A 22873-nucleotide genomic window follows, 5' to 3' on the forward strand; every position below is an offset into this window, starting at 1 on the left:
CCCTACCTGCTCTGCGGCCCTCCGGTGCGTCGCCGGGGCCTGGGGACACGCCCCCTCTGCCCTGCAACTCCAGAATGGTCACGCAGGGCAGGGGGGCGTGTCCCCTGGCCTCGGCAATGTGCCGGAGGGCCGCAGAGCAGGTAGGTCAACCAGATGATCGCGCAGCGCAGCACCATACACCGACCCAACCCCTACCATGGCCGTGCAGAAACGGCCTTTATCTTGGCCCCGTGTGTCAGAGTAATTGGCCTCAGCAAGGTAGAGACAGTAGAAGGGCCTGTTTGAGAAGTAGGCCTCATTCATTATCCTCTTATTACTTATATAGACTCTCCAGTGGAACACAATGTATTGTGTCTCTGCTGCCATTTTGGTTCAGTCTTTGTGCTACCACTAACCAAAGAATGCTCTAAAAAGAGCATCTCCTAAGAGCTGTCCTGCTTTAATAACTGCAGTGAGGCAGAGACATGCTACATTGAGGTAATAGAATAGTGATGGCGAACCTTTTCGAGACCGAGTGCCCAAACTGCAACCCAAAACCCACTTATTCATCGCAAAGTGCCAACATGGCAATTTAACCTGAATACTGAGGTTTTAGTTTAGAAAAAACTGTTGGCTCCGAGGCGTCCGTTACTCAGGAGTAAGCTTGGTGGTAGTTGGTGGCTTTGCTTTGAAGCAACCGTGCAGCTCTTCCAACCGGTGAATCATGACCCTAGGAGGGTTTACTCAGAAGCAAGCCCCATTGCCAGCAACTGAGCTTACTCCCAGGTAAAGGATCACACTTTTGTTCTTTGCATGAAAATCAGTGGGGTTTAACAGTACTTAACAGGGTTATCCTACACTGCTTTCCCAAAACTAGGTCTTAGGTTTAATGTTAATAATTGAGCCCAGCGGCCCAGGCCAGCCTAGATGTGTGGGGGGTGGGGGTGACTCTGTTTGCGTGTGCCCACAGAGAGGGCTCTGAGTGCCACCTCTGGCACCCGTGCCATAGGTTCGCCACCACTGTTAAAGAAGAAACCTTTTATTCTTGATCAGTTATATACAAGTGGGAGTCCTTGAAGGACTTTTGGGGTTATCTCATTTCCCCCCCCCCCCATATCCCCCTCTCCACCTTTACTTGCTTCCTTTATTTTACTCCTTAATACCCAGCAGCCAACCTGCATTTATCTGTCCCCATTTCTATAGAGTATCATCCTTCCTTCATCTGGTAGCCTCTCTCCAGAAAAGTCTGATCAAGTTGCATTGTCCTCCAGAACCAGGCTAGGTGAATTGCACAGTGACCACCACCAGTTAGGAGGGGCAGATCAGGCCTAGTTGTGTAGTGGTCACTGCTTACTGATGGACCAGGACCAGGTGTGTGGGCAGTGAGCCTCTGGTGGTTGCTGTCAGTCTTGTTTTAGGATATACCTTCTCTTTCACGGGACATGAGGGGGACAGGTGATTTAGTTTGCCTGTTTTGGTCACCAAATCCACCCCTGCTCCCACTCTTTGGCTTTTCTTTGCAGAAACCAAAACTTGGAAGGTTGCTTACCGGACTACAAAATGGCCACTGTGAGTTCAGTAGGCATTCTTTTCTTAAAGCTACAGGTATCATTTTTATTTTGGGGGGATTTTAATTCCCCTATTTTTATTTTTAAGATCTCAGATTTTTTTTTTTGCAAAGCTGGAATTTTCTTCTGGTGTACTGAGAAATCATCCCTGTCTGTTACTTTTTTTCTGATTTAATCCACCCTTTGTGGCCTCATTTGGAATAAGATGTATTGACGCTGACTTGCGAATGTACTGCTCAGTTTTCATTAATAATATGTGTGATTCTTCACAGTTCATACACTGGATAGCCTGTTTCTTAGGGGATGGGAGGTGTCGTTCTTTAAACCCCTTCCGTATAAATACAATTTCCAAATAAGTTCCTGTGCAGGGACAGTAATATAAAAGGCCTCTTTCGTAGTTTCTGCATTTTAAATACAAATATCAACCAGAGTTTACCAGATACAAATCCAGCCGTCTTAATCAAACTGCACTTCAACCAACGTAAATACAATTTCCAAATGTATTAATTGCAGTGGTATATTCTAAGCATGAGTGTTCCTTTTAACAACAAAATTTGTAGTTGCTGTTCTGTGTATTTTGTGATAAATTTTGATGAGAACAATTGTGCTTTTTTAGAAAAACACAGAACCGTAACAGAGTTTGGGGGCATCTTAAAGACTAATGAATTTACCATGGTGTAAGCTTTGATGAGTCAGCATTCTCTTCGTCAGATGCGGGTACAGAATATACTGTTCAACTTTTCAGGAACACTAGCAGTCTGATAACAGCTCTGAATCATTTCCTTCCACTGTGGTTGTAACACAGCATAAAACGTTTTTCTTACATTTGTGCAAGTATTTGCCTTAGAAGCTCTCTCATGCAACAACAACTGACGAGGTGCGTAACTGGGCTTTGTGTATGTATAGTTAAGCTTGGGTGCGTGGGCATCTTTTTCCACTAATCTTTTTAACACTTTCAAGTCTTCTAATCATGTTCTGTGACTTTCTTGAATAGCTATTCAGGTCTGTGCGCAAACAGAATAATATTAATAAATTCTGCCAGATGGTTAAATGCTCCAGCCGACACAATACACATTTACTTCGTTGTGAAAGTAATAGATGTGAAGGACCTTTCACCGCAAAACCTGTATATCATCTGACAAAATTTAATTAAGCAGCATGTATCAAACCCTGGGAAGCCAATTCTACTTGCTATAGTTTTGTTACCTATCATGTTAATAACAAACACTTTTCTTTGAGTATTATAATGTGGTAGTGGGTTGTGGTTTTGTTTTTTTGTTTTTTGCTATTTTCACATTTTTTTCAAAAAAATAAGAATACTATTTTGGGATGTAGTCTTGTTCCTTGCGTAGTCCATGTGGGCCATTTAAAAATTAATGATGCCGTAACATAAGGACCTTTGTGTTGTCCTAGCATTCATGACCTAGTTCAGATTTTATTGCAAGTGTCTAGTTACTAGAAGAGAGGAGAGGACTATCAAATTCCATTTCAGAAAACACTGGAAAAACATCAAAGCGGAACTGTAGTGTAAGAATAATGCTTTTAATAGCAATAGCTATTTGTATTGTTGTAGTGGTTGAGTCACATACTTATGGAAAAACAGAGTAAGTTCTCTAACCGTGTTATACGTAGTAGTACAAAAGCAAATGTATTATTGTTGGCCTTTAGGAACTTTACTACCTGTAATATGACTATGTTATGCATAAACTGAATGAATTGTAGTCTAGAATTCTGATGAATAGGTTTTTGAACTGATAAAATGAACTGGCTTGTATGAATGGACAAAATCCTAATATGAATACTGAAAACAAACCTACCCGCAAGTAGGTAACAGTACTGGCTGTTTAACAGTTCAGTTCACAGTGTAAAGCTGTATAAATTCAAGTGTAATCCCTTTGCCCTGACCTGGATAGCCTAATTTCATCAGGATACCCTAATTTCATCAGAACTTCACTAGTAAGGAAGATTGGCCCTGGTTAGTATTTGGGTAGGAGACCTCACAGCAATTCCATGGTTGCTGCAGAGAGGTAAGAAATGGCAAACCACCTATGGAATCTCCTGCCTTGAAAACCCTACAGCAGTGGTGGCGAACCTTTGGCACTCCAGATGTTATGGACTACAATTCCCATCAGCTCCTGCCAGCATGGCCAATTGGCCATATATAGCCAATTGGCCATGCTGGCAGGGGCTGATGGGAATTGTAGTCCATAACATCTGGAGTGCCAAAGGTTCGCCACCACAACCCTACAGGGTCTCCATAAGTCAGCAAGGAAAAAAATCCCTTGGTGTGACCCATTTCTTCTTCATTCTCTCACAGACTCCTCACTTTCTGTCATTCGCATTCACACCCCCACAGCCGCACACTCAAATGCACACTCAAATACACACATACACTACAGCCCCATCTATCTCAGCACCTTGTATAATGGCAATTTAAAAAAAACACCCTGGAGATGTTGGAACATATATAATACAGCTGTAGCTGAGCCAGTTGTTGAATAGAGCTAATTTGAACCAGGTGAAGACATGACTATCCAAGGGTCTTGTTAGACTCTGTGTGTACCTGTAAAGCACTGTCATATTGCAGGCAATTTATGGTGAGGGGTCACCATATGTATGTATGTTTCGAGTATGGTGGGAAGCAGGGGTGGTTTGCCATTGCTGCAGAGTCCTCCTTGGTGGTCTCCCTGACCCTGCTTATGTAATGAAATCCATCTATATCAGGGGTGTCCAACTCTGGTGCCCCAGATGTTCATGGACTATGCTTCTCATCAGCCCCTGCCAGCATGGCCAATTGGTCATGCTGACAGGGGCTGATGGAAATCGTAGTCCATGAACATCTGGGGCACCAGAGTTGGACACCCCTGGTCTGTATCGTGCTGCCTTCACTTGCTGTTAGACTCTTCCTTTTCTTTTTTTCTTGTGTCCAGCTTATCGTAAAATGGGCTGTGGGGGAAAAAGCGACTAAAGTTCTTTTACTGGAAATCTACATACTGATTTGATTGATAGTCGCATCAAGCACTCTTAAAATTATCCAGTGCCGACTTTGACTCCGTAAATAGGTCTGTGGAGGTGTTTGTTTCTGGGTCTAGCTCTTTAATTTTAATGGATTCATTTTCAAGAAGTGAATCTCACTACTCTCTCAGTCCTTCTTGGAAGTTTGTTCATTCTTTATTGTGGCCTGCTAGTGACAAAAATGACTCAAATACTTTTCCAGCTGCTGCCACGTCATTGTTAGATGTTCTATAGAATTCAGCTTTGGTCAGATTCGTGAATGGGGGAAGGGATTGTGTCACTGGTGACATTTGGAAAAAAGGGATGTTTGTTTTGTTTGATTCAGACTGTTCTTAATTTTTGTGAATGGTGAGTGGGTGTGATTTTTCTGGTCTTGGAAAATATGCCTAGATTTTCTTTTTGATTCCATTACAAATGTTGGTTCAATGCGTACGCCGACGTAATTGATTTAATCGAAACTCTGTCCGTCGGTCAGCGTTTCTTCAACGAGTTCCCTACAAAATGCACGTAAAAGTTGCTCATTTTTTAAAATTCCATTACAAATGTTGATTTAGTACGTGTGTGTATGTGTATGCACCATCAAGTCGCAGCTGGCTTATGGCAAATCCATCAGGTGTTCAAAGCAAGAGACTTTCGGAGGTGGTTTGCCATTCCTTGCCTGCCTTCAGGTTGGCTGAGAGATGCGATTGATTTAATCAAAACTTTTCCAGAGTATCCGTATTTTCTTGGATGATTTCCCTACAAAATGCACATAAAAAGTTGCTCAGTAATCTAGTTGTTAAAAAATGTATGGCCTGGAAGTATAACATTTTCTCTGCCCCACCCCCCAACCCCCAATTTAGCAACAAAGCTTCAGGGAACAGGCTGTTCTTGTCTCTGACTGTTCAGCTGTTATGCGATCATAGTAGAGAAGTACAAAGGCGGAGACCTTGAGAGGGTTCCCCCTCTGGCCCCTTTTCACTGGCCGCTGGAATCTGTCCTTTCGAAACGTAACCCAGTTAAGATGCCCTCTGCTGTCTGGTTGCTAAACCGTGGTTTGTTTATGAGTCCATGAATGAATGTTGCCAGAGGTCGCAAGAGATAATTAGTATTTATTTATTTATTTATTTATTTATTTATTTGTTCCACTTTTATACCGCCCTCCCCCGGAGGGCTCAGGGCGGTTTACAACATAATACATACAAGTGGATAAATAAGATAAAATACTAAAATTTATACAAGTTAAAATGCAGCGCTCCAAGCTTATAAACATTTAAAACAGATGGCGTTCAACCTTTTAGTAGAAAATAGTTCTTGTGCACCTTCCTCTCAGCAAGTCTGGAAAAAAGAAAGCATGATTGGTTAGCAGCCCAACACTTTAAATCCCGTCATGGGGGTTGGCTGAAGCTTTCCCATTCACATCTCCACCACCTCTGAAATGTGGGAAATGACAGGCAACCTTTTGAACAAGCGTGGTCATTGCAGTTCTCTTGCTGTAGGATATCTGTTCATGATGTTTGTCTCTCTTTTTTAGAAAAAATCTGTGGATAACGATGCCTTTTGTGATATTATGTATGTACAGCAGTCTGAAAGATGCTCAGTTTTGGATAAAGTTTTCTTTTTAACCTAGGTCCAAAGACAGTCGGTGTGCCCATTTGGACTGAAGTAACTCAGAAGACCATTTCATAATTTCTTTGGGAAACACTGTAAGTGTCACAGCTAACCGGCATTTCCTCGTTTTGATATTTTTTTATCAGTGTTTAACTGAATTGTTTTTAAAAAATGGAACATGCGTTTGATACAAATGCTGTGTACTAGCGAATTACATCTACGAGTTGGATCCTGTGGATCTCTTCCATTAACGGTAGCGCTTCCTTCAAGTACAGGGAGTCCTTCTCCTTTTGCAGTCGGCTTCTTGCAACAGAGTCCTTGCACCAGGGGAAAATACTATAATTAGCAGAACTGGTCCATGGGACCTAACCCTAATTCTAGACAATGTGCACGCTGGTGTAAAATTTCAATTGGAAGCATATTAGAGGCACAGGCTATTCTAAAGCCGTGGCTTTAATGTAAATGATGTTATGTGGCATTTCTGGTCTGGTGATATGAAAGCCCCGAAGTATTGCTACATAAAACTTAATATATAATGTACTTCTGGTTTTGGAATAGCATTTTAAGAGCAGAGAATATATGTAGAATAGTTGATATAACACTTTTTAATGAACTACTGTTAGGCAAACACAGTTATCTGATACAATTAATGCTTGGGCATATTAAATTCTCCTTTTTAAAGAGGCAGAAACTGAAGTGAATAATTTTACTGTGAATCAAATCTTAAAGCCAATGAGGTATAGTGATTAAGAGTGTTGGACTAGTCCAAAAGTGGCCAATCTATGGTGCTCCAGATGTTCATGGACAACAATTCCCATCAGCCCCTGCCAGCATGGCCAATTGACTATGCTGGCAGAGACTGATGGGAATTGTAGTCCATAAACATCTGGTTGGCCACCCCTGGACTAGTATCTGGGAGAGCTGGGTTGGAATTCCCACTTATACCAAGGAAGCTAGCTAGGTGACGGGATCCAGTCACATAGACTCCACCTTGCAGAGTTGTCGTGAGGATAAAACGGAGGAGAGGAGAATTATGTAAGCTGCTTTGGGTCTCCATTGGAGAGAAATGTGGGGCACAAATAAAGAAAATAAATAAAAATATATCTTCAGGGCATATATTAGTTTTGCGGGTGCACTTTTCTGATGCCAGGAATTTGGTTCAACTAATAGAGGCAACAGAAGCATTTCACCATAGTTTGCATAAATTAGGAAAGGAGCGCTTGCCAGATGCCATTCTGTGGTTTTCTGTTTTTGGAGACGATGGAGTGAAGCAAATGTTCTATCAATATCCTTTCTATTTTAGTTGTCAAGGGGCTTGAGAAATTTGCAGTTAGATCTTAAATTCTCAGGGTATAGATCTGCTGGAGCAGCAGTGGCGTAGGAGGTTAAGAGCTCGTGTATCTGATCTGGAGGAACCGGGTTTGATTCCCAGCTCTGCCGCCTGAGCTGTGGAGGCTTATCTGGGGAATTCAGATTAGCCTGTGCACTCCCACTCACGCCAGCTGGGTGACCTTGGGCTAGTCACAGTTCTTCTGAGCTCTCTCAGCCCCACCCACCTCACAGGGTGTTTGTTGTGAGGGGGGGAAGGGCAAGGAGATTGTAAGCCCCTTTGAGTCTCCTATAGGAGAGAAAGGGGGGATATAAATCCAAACTCTTCTTCTTCTTCTTAATAGGGATAATAGGGATAGCTCTTTACACCTCAGGCAATCCATGTTAACTTCAGGAATTTCACTCATTCTGAAGAGAAATGGAAGAATTAAGCCGCTGGTGAGCCGTGTATCACTCTGCCCTGGCCAAGCCTCTTACCACCCCTTGCACTCGTCCTTCAGCAAAAACTACTTTAGGAAGGGTTGATTTGAACAGGTGAAATAGAATGGAAGAAGTTCGAAATCTTTTCCTGTCGGCTACTTGCCTGCTGCAAATGGCCTCAACAGGCTGTGCTCTGCCACCTGTACAGTTTCAAATATGTATTTTGCAGTGTAGGTTGGGGTGTTTGAAAGAACCACTGTGCAGGGATGGAAAGAGTGTAAATGTCACCCCATTACACTTTGGTCCTATTCCCCCGCCCACTTCTGCAGCGATTTTTTCTGATGAAAAGGGGGTCTTTGGGATTCAGTTGAACGTGTTGCTTGTACAATGTGTGTTGGACCTCGTACCTACAGTTGTTGTGTTGCATGCCTTTGTGTTTCTGAAGACTGTGAGAAATCTCCTTCTAGGGCTGCGTTTCTAGTACTTTAACTGCAGTATTAACATGTCTGTGTCTGTTTTCTGTATGCATCCTGTTTCATTTGGAGTGCTGAATTAACTGGACTAAAAATATCAAAACAACACTTAAAGGAGAGATTAATGCCACCGGCTTTAAAAGGATTGTGACTTGGGTTTCTAGCCTTTTACCAGAACCCAGATCCAATTTTTTGCTGCCTTTTAAATAAAAATAACAATTCTTTCAGTGATTTGGAGAACCCTTTTTTCTCCGATAGCGAACCTTTCATTTCTTTTAAATGTCATTTTTTGCCCTGGCAGCTAAGAAAATTTGAGCCAGAACTGTCTCTAATTTGGGAAATGCTTGTATTTGATTTTAAAATCTGTTTTTGCATTTGAATGTGTCTGTTTTAAAGTTATAGCTGATTTAATTGTCTGTCGTCGTGACCCGTCCCCGTAGCAGTTCCAAGGGATTTATCACAAGCAGGTTTCTGAGCAATTAACAGATGCCTCTAATGCAGTGGTGGCGAACCTTTGGCCATGCTGGAAGGGGCTGATGGGAATTGTAGTCCATAACATCTGGAGTGCCAAAGATTCGCCACCATGGTTCTAATGGATGGGGTACATAGACACTGTAGCTGAGAAGGAGAGTCATCTTTAAATCTTCTTCTTCCTGTGCAGCATCCATCAGTCTCCCTGGGGCTTGTGGGAGAATCATGCGGAAGTGCCACTGAAATGAGAATTAAGTGGCTTACTGCCCTGTTTGGTGGCCTATGTCAGGGCTTTTTGCCTTCTGCTCCCCAGAAAATCCTGTTAAAACTTTGAGCCTGAGCTTCCTGTGGCTGGTGAATCACGTCATGGTTAGTGATGCTCGGCCCATTCATGACCAATGTACCAGAGGCTTTTAAAAACTTCAGTACTGTTATCAAATAGTAGAAGTTGCCTCCATGTAAGAAGCCATGGAATATGTATTTGGAGTGGTTTCCTAAAAGGTCACACACTCCATGTAAGAAGCCATGGAATATGTCTTTGGAGTGGTTTCCTAAAAGGTCACACACTCCATGTAAGAAGCCATGGAATATGTCTTTGGAGTGGTTTCCTAAAAGGTCTCTGTTTTGTTCTTGGGTAAGCTAAAAGCAGTGGCGTAGGAGGTTAAGAGCTCGTGTATCTAATCTGGAGGAACCGGGTTTGATTCCCAGCTCTGCCGCTTGAGCTGTGGAGGCTTATCTGGGGAATTCAGATTAGCCTGTACACTCCCACACACGCCAGCTGGGTGACCTTGGGCTAGTCACAGCTTCTGGGAGCTCTCTCAGCCCCACCTACCTCACAGGGTGTTTGTGGCGAGGGGGGAAGGGCAAGGAGATTGTCAGCCCCTTTGAGTCTCCTGCAGGAGAGAAAGGGGGGATATAAATCCAAACTCTTCTTCTTCTTCTTAGCCTAAAACCTCTTCTTTTCTTTGGATGGCTTCTTCAGTGGCAGAGTTAGGGGGAGGCATGTCATCTAGCATGTCTCCATCAATGCTGGAGAGATCCTTGGAAGCATTTTGCAATCACTATTTCAACAGCCGAGTCTTTGCCCCTGCCAAAAAATCTGAAAAGTAAACCCGTCCTGTAAACACTGAGTTGATGTAGCTTCTCACTGTCATAAACAGCGCTGCTAAATCTCTTCTCTGTACCGCAAGTGTTTAAAGAAACAGCTGTAGACTTTTGACTACAATGATGCAATGCTGATATTGCCAAACTAGATTAAACGTGTGATGTGTTAAGGGCAGAGTACTTCCCAAAGACTTTGGAATACATGAATTGGGGCAGGGAAGCTTGAATCTTGGAGTAAATATTTGTTCTGATTTGGCCTTTAAAAATGGTTGCTCGTATACCTAATGCATTAGATCAGATCCTCCAGCCTCCAGTGAAGCTTCGCTTTGAGATGAAACCAACAGAAGATTTAAACTAATGAACTGTTACTAATTTCTCCCCCTGCTCGTTGATTACCTTCAGCAACTGTCTTCAGCAACTGATTAATCTATTGCTGCTGCTCGCTTCCAAATCTTTCTAACATTCCAGTGATTACGCTAACATTGAACCATCTAAATCTTCATTCTGCTTTTTTTTGTGTGCCTGCTGCTTCCGTTCGTACCTTCCGAAAATTTAAGAGGCTTGGAATCTTCAAGAGACAGGAATCAGATAACAGACTTTAAAAGAAAAAGGAAAAACTATCCATTATGAACCTTAAGCTAGAGCTACGTGCCATTTTCTTGCTCCCTGTATACTTACTGATATCTCTGTACAGTGCCCTTGTATTCATACCATGGTATTTTCTTACCAATGCTAAGAAGAAAAAAGCTATGGCAAAGCGCCTAAAAGCTAAGCCCATCTCGGACAGCCCTGGGAGCCCATACCGAGCCATTTCCCACCTTGAGACACTAGCCACTATAGACTTTCCTGGAGCGGACACTCTGGACAAATTGTTCGACCATGCTGTAGCAAAGTTTGGGAGAAAGGATTGTCTTGGAACAAGGGAGCTCCTGAGTGAAGAGAATGAAATGCAGCCCAACGGAAAAGTATTTAAAAAGGTAACGATTTATGAATGTTTAAATATACTCAGTAAGATTTTTGGGAGAGATGAGAATACGTTTTGGGTATCTGGCTTCCGAAGAACTAGGAGCACTAATAAAAGGATCAGTGAAATATGTATACAAGTAATAGTTCATTTATTATGTTTGAAAGTGTCCTTTTCTCCACAGTGATGGCAATTAAATGCAAAATTTAAATTGTCTTGTCCAACGTTGCTACTTTGTCATACAAGCACAAGTTAATTTTTTAAGTAAGAAAATATTTATTGAGATTAAGACAGAGGTCAGGAATGTTGATATGTATACTTTAAACAAAAATCCAACCAAGGGATCTACTACATTTATTAATACCAACATTCTCATCTGTGTCAACAAGGAACAATAAACATTTATGACATAAAACCTGGAACATTTTTTCTAGATAAATGTATTAAGGAAAGCACATAAAATTATTTAGGGTCCTACATATTGTGTCAATTGAACTTAAGCGATTGAAATCTTCTGTGGCCCACTTCTGGTCTAACTAAATTTACATAGAGAGAGTTTAACTAATGCAGATGTACCACTAATTATTGACTTCTACTGATAGATTAACCTGTTGGCCATGCTGGCAGGGGCTGATGGGAATCGTAGGCCATGAACATCTGGGGCACCAGGGTTGGACACCCCTGGGTTAACCCCTGGATTGTGCAATACATAAAATACAGGAAATGTCTAAGGGGGCATTATCATCATTGTAATTTTCAACACTTATATCAGAAACAACGGTTGGGGAAAGAGAAAAGGGAAACAATGGATTTACAAGTTAACGTTTTAATCAGACATTGCATCAGGTATTTGAAATATTTTCCTCTGTCTAAAGAAATGCTGTCTATGTTGGTAGCCTTTCTGCAGCATTGTATGTGGTCATATATGTTAGGAATAGACACTGGTAAAATGGATAAGACCTAACATCTTTTTGAGGATATCCTTTTATTGAACAAGCTGTGTGGATAGGATTGGGGCAGGAAGCACTTGAGTGGCAAAGACTCCTCATTGGGCAGATTTTGTTGTAATAAAGTCAGACTTGTCTTGTTATTAAATGCCTGCATTTTGAGACCAGCTCTGTTATTGTTTTTCTGAATGATGGTTAAGATCAATAGTCCCTATAACAGTGATGGCGAACCTTTTTGAGACCGAGTGCCCAAAATGCAACCCAACCCCCACTTATTTATCGCAAAGTGCCAACATGACAATTTAACCTGAATACTGAGGTTTTAGTTTAGAAAAAACCGGTTGGCTCCCTCTTCCTCTGCCCCACCCGCTCGAGCAGGGGCCAGCCTGCTCTAGCCTCCAGCAAGTCCCGCATGCACCGCTCTGTGCCCCTCTAGCATCTCTGCCTCCTCTGCGCCCCCCCCCCCCACCTCAGGCAACAGCCACCCGGAGCACAGGCACCAGGCCCGCCAGCCGAGTCCTCCCTGCTCACCGTGGTGCACACACGTCATGCTCAGTAGCCCAGGCCAGTCTAGGTGTGTGTGTTGGGGGGGGGGGGTTGATTTTCCGCCCCCCACATGACAAACTCTGTGTGCGCATGCCCACAGAGAAGGCTCCGAGTGCCACCTCTGGCACCCGTGCCATAGGTTCGCCATCGCTGCCCTATAACCATGGTAGGGAACTGTGCCGAATCATTGGGTAAGATGTTTATTTTTTTAGACACAGTGAATGATCTGCATTGATGTGGTGTTTTAATCTCTGACCAGCTCATCCTAGGTAACTATAGATGGCTCAGCTATGAGGAAGTGAACCAGAAAATAAACTACTTTGGAAGCGGATTAGCTGCAATCGGGCTGAAACCAAAGAGCACAGTTGCCATTTTCTGTGAAACGCGAGCAGAATGGATCATTGCTGCCCAGACCTGTTTCCGCTACAATTTTCCTCGTAAGTATTGGATTTGAAAAATTGAGGAATTTTTGAACTAAATAGCACCGTGATCCAGCAGGCTTGCTGCTGTGGAGGAAAAAAGTTTTCTGGCACTGGAAAGACTAGTGTTACCAGCTGCTGAGTGTGCCCCCTCCCCTATAAGAGCAGCAGTGGCATAGGAGGTTAAGAGCTCATGTATCTAATCTGGAGTAACCGGGTTTGATTCCCAGCTCTGCCGCCTGAGCTGTGGAGGCTTATCTGGGGAATTCAGATTAGCCTGTACACTCCCACACATGCCAGCTGGGTGACCTTGGGCTAGTCACAGCTTCTCGGAGCTCTCTCAGCCCCACCCACCTCACAGGGTGTTTGTTGTGAGGGGGGAAGGGCAAGGAGAATGTAAGCCCCTTTGAGTCTCCTACAAGGAGAGAAAGGGGGGATATAAATCCAAACTCTTCTAAATCCAAACTCTATATCAGTGGTGGCGAACCTTTGGCACTCCAGATGTTATGGACTACAATTCCCATCAGCCCCTGCCAGCATGGCCAATTGGCCATGCTGGAAGGGGCTGATGGGAATTGTAGTCCATAACATCTGGAGTGCCAAAGGTTCGCCACCACGGCTCTATATGATCGGGACCCGTTACTGGGATATATGGGTCCTTTTTACTACCAGGACCCGCTACCTCTTCCTCCCCCTCCTAGGAGGATTAGGTTTTAGGTGGGAGGCCATCTTAGGACATAATCGTTGTTTTATTATATTTCTGGAAGTTTTGTACGGTGTTTTTATTTGTGGTTTTATGTTGTACACCGCCCAGAGCCCTTTGGGGATGGGGCGGTATATTAAATAAATTGATGATGATGATGATGATGATGATGATGATGATGATGATGATGATGATGATGATGATGATAATAATGACAAACTTTTGTGAAAAGGAACCTGCTTTGTTAAAAACATGATGTTTTTACTTTACTTTGGCAGAAATTATAATGTATAGGGCTCATTCCGCACATGCAAAATAATGCACTTTCAAACTGCTTTCAGTGCTCTTTGAAGCTGTGCAGAATAGCAAAATCCACTTGCAAACAGTTGTGAAAGTGGTTTGAAAACGCTTTATTTTGCGTGTGTGGAAGGGGCCTATTATAAGCAAGAGGGGATAAAGCCATGAAATGCACCCATTACAGCAGAATCGTGGCATTTCTTTGCAAAATCCGAGGGAAGCATAGTGAAATTGAAATTTGTAATGGCATTTTAAAAAATATATAATATGCAATAGGCTTGAAGAATATAAAATTTAAGGTAATTAAATAAAACAGTCTCTTTTTTTAAAAAAAAGAAAGGATTAAAAGTTCTGTTTGGTGAAAAATTGGGAACATGTGGTGACGACACACAGAAATCTGGCCGTAGGTTCCAGTATTGAGACAAGAGTTGCTATTTAACAAAAGCAGAGTTTGGACAGCATCCGCAGTGCTGTCTAGGCCAGAGAAAAGGGGTTCAAGCAAGTTTTTCTGCACAGAGTCGTAAGAAAGGCAGTGGTGAAGGACGTAGTGGGCGGTTTCCTCCAATCCAAGGGAGCAACTGCAAGTTCCATCAGTAGTGGTTGCAGTATGATTCTCTCCGCTGAATCTTGTGGTGGAAGGAAGCATAGTGACCATTCACAACTGCCAGAATTGGAGTGAGCGGGATCTTGTACGCATTTTAACTTTGGATAGCAGTGTTGGGCCTACTGTAGATCTTGAACAGGGACGACTGGTAGCAATCCCATTCCCACTTGGCAGACATAACGGCACAATGAGATTGTGCTGCTGCTTCACGCATAAGTAATGACGGAAAACTAAAACACTTGTTCCCTGTATAAAATTGCTGACAGAGTTATATACAAATGCCTAAAATTTGGTTTTAGCTTCTTTTCTTCTTTAAACTTCTTTTCCCTGTTAAATAGTTGTTACTTTATACGCAACCCTTGGAGAAGAGGCAGTCACCTATGGGCTGAATGAATCCGGAGCATCGTATCTGATTACTAGCATAGACCTTTTAGAAGGGAAACTTAAGGTAAGCCCTGACCTTAATTCAGTGTGCGTGCAGTAGATCAGTGTTACTCAGAGGCAGTGGGCTGCTCCAGCAGGGCATATTGCAGAGCCTTACCTTAAAGAAAACAGGGTCTGTTGCTAAATCCAACATAAGGCTTAGATGCTTGACATGAGAGGTATTGCAGCCATGTGCATTTTGGATCTTGTGGTTTTGGAATCTGAGCCTGCGAGGTCAGTGAACTTACCTTAGTAAAGGTAATTTTGGAAATCCTTGGAAATTGACCAAACAGCATGGGTACCACTTGCATCTCCAATCTATATATGTAAAAATCTATTAGTTCGTTTTTCTGCTGACAGGTAATCTCCTAAACTACTGAACTGATTGCTTTGAAATTTTCACACAACGTCGCATTCGCGTGCGGCCAGGTTCCCATACTGTTTCCACACCTCCTGTTGTGTACATGTCACAACTGTGCCAGTTATTGTGTACATGCCACACCTGTGACAGTTGGAACCACAGTTCTGTTCCGCAACAGTGCCATCTGCTGGCCGTCAAAGCAACACCCTCTGATACAAGGGAACCAACCATGCCTTCCTTGAAAACCACTGTCTTTTGTAGTGAAAGGGATGGGGCGGGCCATCTGCACATGACCCACCCACCCTAACGGAGGAAGGGGAAGGTGAGGGAGGGTCCAGGGGTTTACTGGACCAAATTTGAACACAACATAGCTCATGCCTCCCAGCGTGTTTTACGCTAGATAATTTGCCTTGCAAGGGAAGGGAGTGAAAGGGACAGGATCAGCACATGGCCCACCCACCCTAGCAGAGGAAGGGGAACGCTAGGGAGGGCCTGGCCGGGTTGCCATGCAAGGGAACGGGAGAGAGGGAGGGGAGTGAGGGGCCCCTTGCCCCTCCCCTCCCTTGCAATCATTGTGCAATGACACATGTTCGAACCGTTCGCTTCCCCTTTTCTTTTCCACTTCACCAGACTCAGACACAGCAACGCGTGGCCGGGCCCGCTAGTTAAGTTATAAACGATTTGGTTGCAGCTTTGACATAAACATATTCTGTAAGCTATGCATGATGGTTCCATTTCAGCAGGCCTTTGATGGCTGGCATGGTAGGGAGAGGATGGGTTGGATCCAGACTCAATTTTCCATTTGTGCTATGGAACTTTTCTGCCTCTGTCTCCCACTCCATCCCAGTTTCCACGAAAGGGTGTTTTTGGGGAGATAGAGGACTGAGAAAGGACTTGGGGGCTCACAGTGTGGTAGAGGAATGCGTGGAAATTGCCAATTTAATCTGGATCTTATATTTTTAACATGTTATTCTCCAATGCCTTCATGATGGAAAGTTCTGTACTGAGAGCTTACAGTCTGTGTGGTCCACTCTCAATTGTTTCTTGTTCATCAGAACGTATTGTCAAACATCACGTGTCTCAAACATATAATTTATGTCGACAAGAAGACTATCAGTAAATCAGACTATCCTGAAAGACTGGAGATCCACAGCATGCAAGCAGTGGAAGAACTTGGAGCCAAACCGGAGAACAGTAAGTAGTTTAACTTAAGGAAGATTTTATTTTAAGTTCTCCTTCGCCTCCCACGGTTGAACTTTTCTCTTGGGTAATGGGGCAGGCTGCACTTGTTATTGTAGACCAGTGATTCCCAAAGTGGGCGCCACCGCCCCCTGGTGGGTGCTGCAGCGATCCAGGGGGGCGGTGATGGCCACAGGTAGAAACATTAATACATATATCTTTCTGTTTAATTGCTATTAAAATCTAAAAAAATTAATTTCCAGGGGGGCGCTAAGTAATATTTTTTCTGGAAAGGGGGCGGTAGACCACATAAATTTGGGAACCACTGTTGTAGACACACCTTTACCAAGCAGAGTCAGAAGTAGCTCACAGTGGGATCAGTAGTTTAATGTAATCATGCACCAAGTACAGAAGGGTGAAACCAAGCTGAGTCTAGAGTCCAAAGCAAGGTCAAAACCGGGTTCAGGTACCGGAAACACCAGCAGTGGCTTCCGAGTCCGAGCACAACACTGCTGCCACAGCACAGCATGACTTCCAAACCCTTTTATAGCAGATCTCCCACCCACCACGGCAATCACTTTTATAGCAGATCTCCCACCCACCACGGCAATCACTTCATGCAGCTGTGTTGCTTCAGTCTGGCTCCTGCAAAGACTTCTTGTCAAGTTCAGCTCTCCCCGTGGTTTCTAGCCTGCTGCTGCATCTCCTTCCCTGCAAACTGGCACGCAGCTTCCTCTGATGTTGTTCTTGGGGCTGCAGAGACAGAAGGGGTGAGAGAGCTGCGAGGATACTGGGAATCTCAGAGCTGGGACCTGGCTGCGGCTTCCCATCTGCTTGCTCTGTTAGAGCCTCTGGACCTGGTTCCGCAGGGACTATTGAAGGTTTTGCCTGAGCCTCTGGGCCAGGCCCTGTAGGTACTGCAGAAGGCTCAGACTCCGAGCCTGTAGGCCAGCGGTGGCGAACCTATGGCACGGGTGCCAGAGGTGGCACTCAGAGCCCTTTCTGTGGGCACACGTGCACAGAGTTCATCATGTGGGGGGGAATCACCCCCCCACACACACACAAACATCTAGGCTAGCATGGGCATGATCCTTAACCTGGGAGTAAGCTCGGATGCTGGCAATGGGGCTTGCTTCTGAGTAAATGGGGTTTGCTTCTGAGCCTTTCGGGGATAGGGCGGTATACTAAATTTAATAAATAATAATAATAATAAATCCTCCTAGGGTCTTGATTCACCTATTTGAAGTGTTGCACGATTGCTTCACCAAGCTTACTCCCGAGTAACATGCACCTCGGAGCCAACCGTTTTTTCTAAACTAAAACAGTGTTCAGGTTAAATTGCCGTGTTGGCACTTTGCGATAAATAAGTGGGTTTTGGGTTTCAATTTGGGCACTCGGTCTCGAAAAGGTTCGCCATCACTGCTGTAGGCGTTATCTGGGACTACAGCTGTGCCCTCTTCCCCATCTGAGTCCTTTTCCGAGGGGTCTCCGGACATGCTAGACTGGGCAGCAACAGCTATTCAGCTCCAGCTGATAGGATGACTTGCTTTGGAATTAAATCTCCTTGAGACTGGAAGAGCTTTTAGGAAGTCTTAGATCTTTCTCTGTGCTGCTTCTGTCGGTTCTAAACAGAAAGGCAGAAGCAGGAAATGGATTCCCACTGAGTGAGAAGTCCTTGCCTTGTCGTGAAAGGTGCTCTCTCTGTGCTTTTGTCACTGCTGTGAGTGTCATGCCTCTTGCTGCCAGGCCCCGGGTCAGGGGACTGATGGACAGCATCCCATGCCGCGTGCCCTACCGTATGGAGTTTGGTGACTTCTGGCTAGGGTTTTAAGGCCCCAGGGGTCGGCCACTAACTCCTGGGGAGGGGAGTTAACCATCACCTGGGCACTTACTGTTGATCAGGCCGCTAGTCAGCACCCTTGGTGGCAGGGCTGCACCAATGAGGGTGCTTTGCCAGTTCCTATACTGGAGCCTTATAGGCTGAATCATGGCTTTGGCAGGCGTAACTTTGCACCTTCAAAAGCGGGTGTTCCTGGTCCAAAAGGGGTCAGGGAGCCAACTAACATTGGCCCTACCCCCAAGCACACCTCTTTTGGCAACAGCATAAGCCCGTGGTGGCGAACCTTTGGCACTCCAGATGTTATGGACTACAATTCCCATCAGCCCCTGCCAGCATGGCCAATTAGCCATGCTGGCAGGGGCTGATGGGAATTGTAGTCCATAACATCTGGAGTGCCAAAGGTTCGCCACCACTGGATAAGCTACTGCCCCAATGCCCCTCCGTTGTACTCCCGTGCCACTCCCCGGTGCCAGCATATGTACCCCAGTGCCAGCATAAATGCCGCAAGTGGCATTTGCCATGTTTATTTCATACGCCTCCTATTGTGCTGTTTAATACTGACTAGTATTCGTGATTGCGGACACAGAATGTCCGGTGATTCCATTCAGCCATCATGGCTAGTATCTGTTGAGCGATCCTCTGTGAAGCATCTTTAAAAGCTGTTTAAGCAAGTGGCCAATTCATTTTTGTTCAGGCTCAGCTTGCCATAAAAGAAGCCGAGCCAGTGTAAACCTGTTCTGTTGACCTCACAATCTCATCCATGCATTGAGACCTGCCTGGTCCCTATGCCTGCTACCCCTGGAAGGTCCTGGACTTCACCATCCCAACCTATATTTTTTCCAGAGTCTTAAAGAAGTCAAACTTGCAGTTGCTGGACTCCTGACAAGCCTATTCAGGATACAAATTAGTCAAAATATTGCAAATCAAATGAAACACACAAATTACTATGCCATTGAAAAGGCGAAGCCAACTTGTGGCTGTGTAATTTGATTACCATACCTTTCTACTCACTTGAAAAAAACTCTGTTTTGCTTTGTACTTGTCTCCACAATCCTCCTCCAAAGTTCTACCACTGCCTGCCCAAACCAAACATAGCTACATTCAGATTACTGTATAAAGGCCATCCATCCATCCATCCATCCATCCATCCATCCATCCATCCATCCATCCATCCATCCATCCATCCATCCATCCGCAGAATATAAAGCGGAGTCACTCTGGTAAGATGAGAAGGTCTTTAGTCGTCTTGCACTCACTGCAACCTCTTACCGCTCTGGAAAATAATACTCTCCACTCAAGATGTTCTTTCCATAGGAAGGCTTTTACTTTAGCAGTTGCAAGGTTACACAAGTCTATTCTATACAAGACTATTATACTATACAGAACTCTTCAGCTATAACAAAGTTCAACGCACACAGAACTTTACTCAGTCTCAACTCTGTCTCAATTCAACTCAGCATATACAAATGCATACATCAGGGACACTTTTCCCTACCCACACAACAGCCTCTCATTGGTCTAGAACAGGGGTAGGGAACCTGCGGCTCTCCAGATGTTCAGGAACTACAATTCCCATCAGCCCCTACCAGCATGGCCAATTGGCCATGCTGACAGAGGCTGATGGGAATTGTAGTTCCTGAACATCTGGAGAGCCGCAGGTTCCCTACCCCTGGTCTAGAATTACAGTTGAATTCACCAATCATGTTAAAGGTTAATCGTTGCTACTTTTGCCCCTAGACTGACTGTCTCCGTCCTTTGGATCAGGCAAACCTTCTGCTAGCTTGAAATGACTCTTTATGTGAACTTTTCACTCTTTTATATATCATACATACATACATCCATCTTTATCAGTCTGCTTCTTTTCATGTCTGGATTGAATTTGGAAAATCCAGAGAGAGAGAATGTTGGCAAACTGCTGTTTGCATTTGTACCTTGAATGTAAATCTGATCCCTTCTGCTTTTAATCCTAGTCAGTCTGGGCTTTTTTGCTGTTTGTCACATAACAAAAGACCCTCGATCACTTTGTTACCTTCACTGCAACACGAAGGTGGCATATTAGAAGAATGCAGGCCAGAGAATTCAGTATGCTCTTGGTTTTCCTTATAAGGGAATGTCAGCAATCAGACTGCTTATTAAAAGAAGACTTGTTTGGTTTAAGGTGAAGCTGATCTGGTGTTATCTGTTGTTTCTTTTTTAGTAAGCATCCCTCCTAGTCGTCCTCTTCCTACTGATCTAGCCTTGGTAATGTACACCAGCGGGTCCACCGGCCGGCCCAAAGGCGTGATGATGATGCACAAAAACCTGATCGCTGGAATGACGGGACAGTGTGAACGAATACCTGGACTGGGGTAAGGCATTTCTGCTTGTCCTGAAAATCCTGCTTTTCTGTCTTTTTTGCATCCTTCAGCACAGTTCGCCACAATACAAAGACATTCAGGGGATCCTCCTGCTTTCTCCCCCTTCCCCCCTTCCATGCCGTGATCTAATTAAAGACTTCTGCTTTTGTCCAATCACAAAGCGAGATTTGCTGTGTGCCTGAAGCTATGCCTAGTGCTACAATCCAGCCTTCTCCCCATGGAGGGCAGGGAACAGGTGATCTTGCACCGGTGGGCATAGCATCCTGCCAGCCAACGTCGCAGCAGAGTCTCTCTTTGCTGTGTTATGTCTGCTAGGGCTGTTCGGTGCTTTTTGAAGAGGGAGAGAGGATAGCAGGCAGGCCTGGGCTGGAGAGGAGGATGCAGTGGCGTAGCACCAAGGGGGAGGAGGGGTGCACGATGGACCGGGCATGTGCCCCTGCGGAGGCGTTCCAGGGGCGGAACAGGGCGTTCTGGGGCAGATGGGCTTGGAGGGGCGTAGTTCCCCCTCGCTCTGTCCCTAGGAAAAGGCAAGGCTCGATAGGCCGGTATAGCCATCCCTCACTCCTCCCCTCATTTGTCACTTGCCAATAGCAGCTCTTGTGTTATTGCTTAGTAATATCCTGCCTTCCAACCGATATGAAAGGAGGCTTATGGTCTACGGCTGTATGATTGATATATTCAGTTATTGGGAGGGTGTGTCGCATCTTTAAAAAAGGAGTCGTCCCAGAAGTGTCACTTGATTCTGCACAGTTTAAATGCTGTATTTTTCCTGTTGGTAGATTAGGGCCCCGTGGCTTGGGACAGATTTCGTGATACCACTTTGCTGTTGTAGCCAGAGCTACGTGGTTAATGTGGCTGTTTTTCTGTGCTTGATGAAATGGGGAGAAATGTGTGATAAGAAGGTAAAGGTCGTCCTCGGCGCTTGCACGAGGTCATTGCTGACCCATGGGATGACCTCACATCATAACGTTTACTAGGCAAACTGTGTATGGAATGGTTTGCCGTGGCCTCCCTTAGTCATCCACACTTTACTCCCAGCCAGTAAAGTACGTGTTTTACTGATCCTTGCAAGGATAGAAGGCTGAGTCAACCTTGAGCTGGCGACCTAAAACTGACTCCCACGAGGATCACACAGGGGCCGCACTGCAGCTGCGCTCCACGGGGGTCTATAAACATGCAATACCACTTACCATTTAAAAAAGCACACCCTTAAACTGTCTTTGAAAATACACACAAACCCTTTTTGCAGGCCAGGAATGCTTTAATGGTTATCCAAGTTCCACGAAAACTGCATAAAATGTGCTCTGAGAAGGCCAGCCAAGGGCAGTATTTGTGCAGAAGTACAGAGAGTTGCGACTTTGCCAGTCCTTGGAGACTTGTCACGATAACACCAGTTCAAAGGGAAAAAAGGTTTGTGCGTTCGATGATGTAGTGGAGGTTGGCGAGTGAGTTTGAAATGGAAACTTACCCAAATTGCTGTCGGTCAGAGGTAACGTTTTGCTTAGAAAATAATTGACTGTAAGGAGTCCAGTAATTCGTAATGGCAAGAACAATACTGCCCCACTTCTGTAGTTATTCTGAGGGTCTGAATTGAGGCAATACTAGCCTGGCTGCATTTTACACAACATCGTTCCAAGCAGCCCTTTGCCGTGATAAATGCCTTCATTTAAAAACAGGTACCAACGCAACCTCATGCAATGCTGAAGGACACTCTGCTTTCTCTTTAGACCTAAGGACACCTACATCGGCTACCTGCCCTTAGCTCACGTCTTAGAACTGACCGCAGAAATTTCTTGTATTACTTATGGCTGCAGGATTGGATACTCCTCTCCGCTCACGCTGTCAGACCAGGTAAGGCGTTAAAGTCGAGCTCCCTCGTTGCTTTGTGATGGAAGAGGCAGTGTTGCATAATGCATTGCCGAAGGCTTTCACAGCTGGAATCGCTGGGGTGCTGTGTGGTTTCCGGGCTGTGTTCTAGTAGCATTCTCTCCGGACCTTTCGCCTGCATCTGTGGCTGGCATCTTCAGAGGATCTATCCTCTGGGGTGCTGTGTGGTTTCCGGGCTGTATGGCCGAGTTCTAGCCGCATTCTCTCCTGATGTTTCGCCTGCATCTGTGGCTGGCATCTTCAGAGGATCTCATCAGATCCTCTGAAGATGCCAGCCACAGATGCAGGCGACACGTCAGGAGAGAATGCTGCTAGAACACGGTCACACAGCCCGGAAACCACACAGCACCCCAGTGTTACATAACTTCCAGTTATCACTAAAGGCAACTTGTTAAAG

The 22873-nt window shown here is 44.7% G+C and overlaps 1 protein-coding gene across 10 annotated transcripts in view; it reads left to right on the plus strand.

Annotated features, from left to right (window-relative positions):
* ACSL4 (acyl-CoA synthetase long chain family member 4) overlaps positions 1–22873 on the plus strand; it is a 59801-nt gene that overhangs the window by 13421 nt on the left and 23507 nt on the right. For 2 of the 10 annotated variants that reach the window (XM_048514321.1, XM_048514319.1), the window contains exons 2-8: positions 6172–6247; positions 10352–10926; positions 12666–12843; positions 14768–14877; positions 16269–16407; positions 20430–20580; positions 22317–22440. In XM_048514321.1, the coding sequence (XP_048370278.1) occupies positions 10576–10926; positions 12666–12843; positions 14768–14877; positions 16269–16407; positions 20430–20580; positions 22317–22440 (1053 nt within the window). In that variant the 5' untranslated portion in view covers positions 6172–6247; positions 10352–10575. The remainder of the gene's footprint in view (positions 1–6171; positions 6248–10351; positions 10927–12665; positions 12844–14767; positions 14878–16268; positions 16408–20429; positions 20581–22316; positions 22441–22873) is intronic. The other 8 variants (XM_048514318.1, XM_048514317.1, XM_048514315.1 and 5 more) reach the window with 5 other exon arrangements.

Source organism: Sphaerodactylus townsendi, linkage group LG13 (genome assembly GCF_021028975.2).
Source record: "Sphaerodactylus townsendi isolate TG3544 linkage group LG13, MPM_Stown_v2.3, whole genome shotgun sequence".
NCBI classification, from domain to species: domain Eukaryota; kingdom Metazoa; phylum Chordata; class Lepidosauria; order Squamata; family Sphaerodactylidae; genus Sphaerodactylus; species Sphaerodactylus townsendi.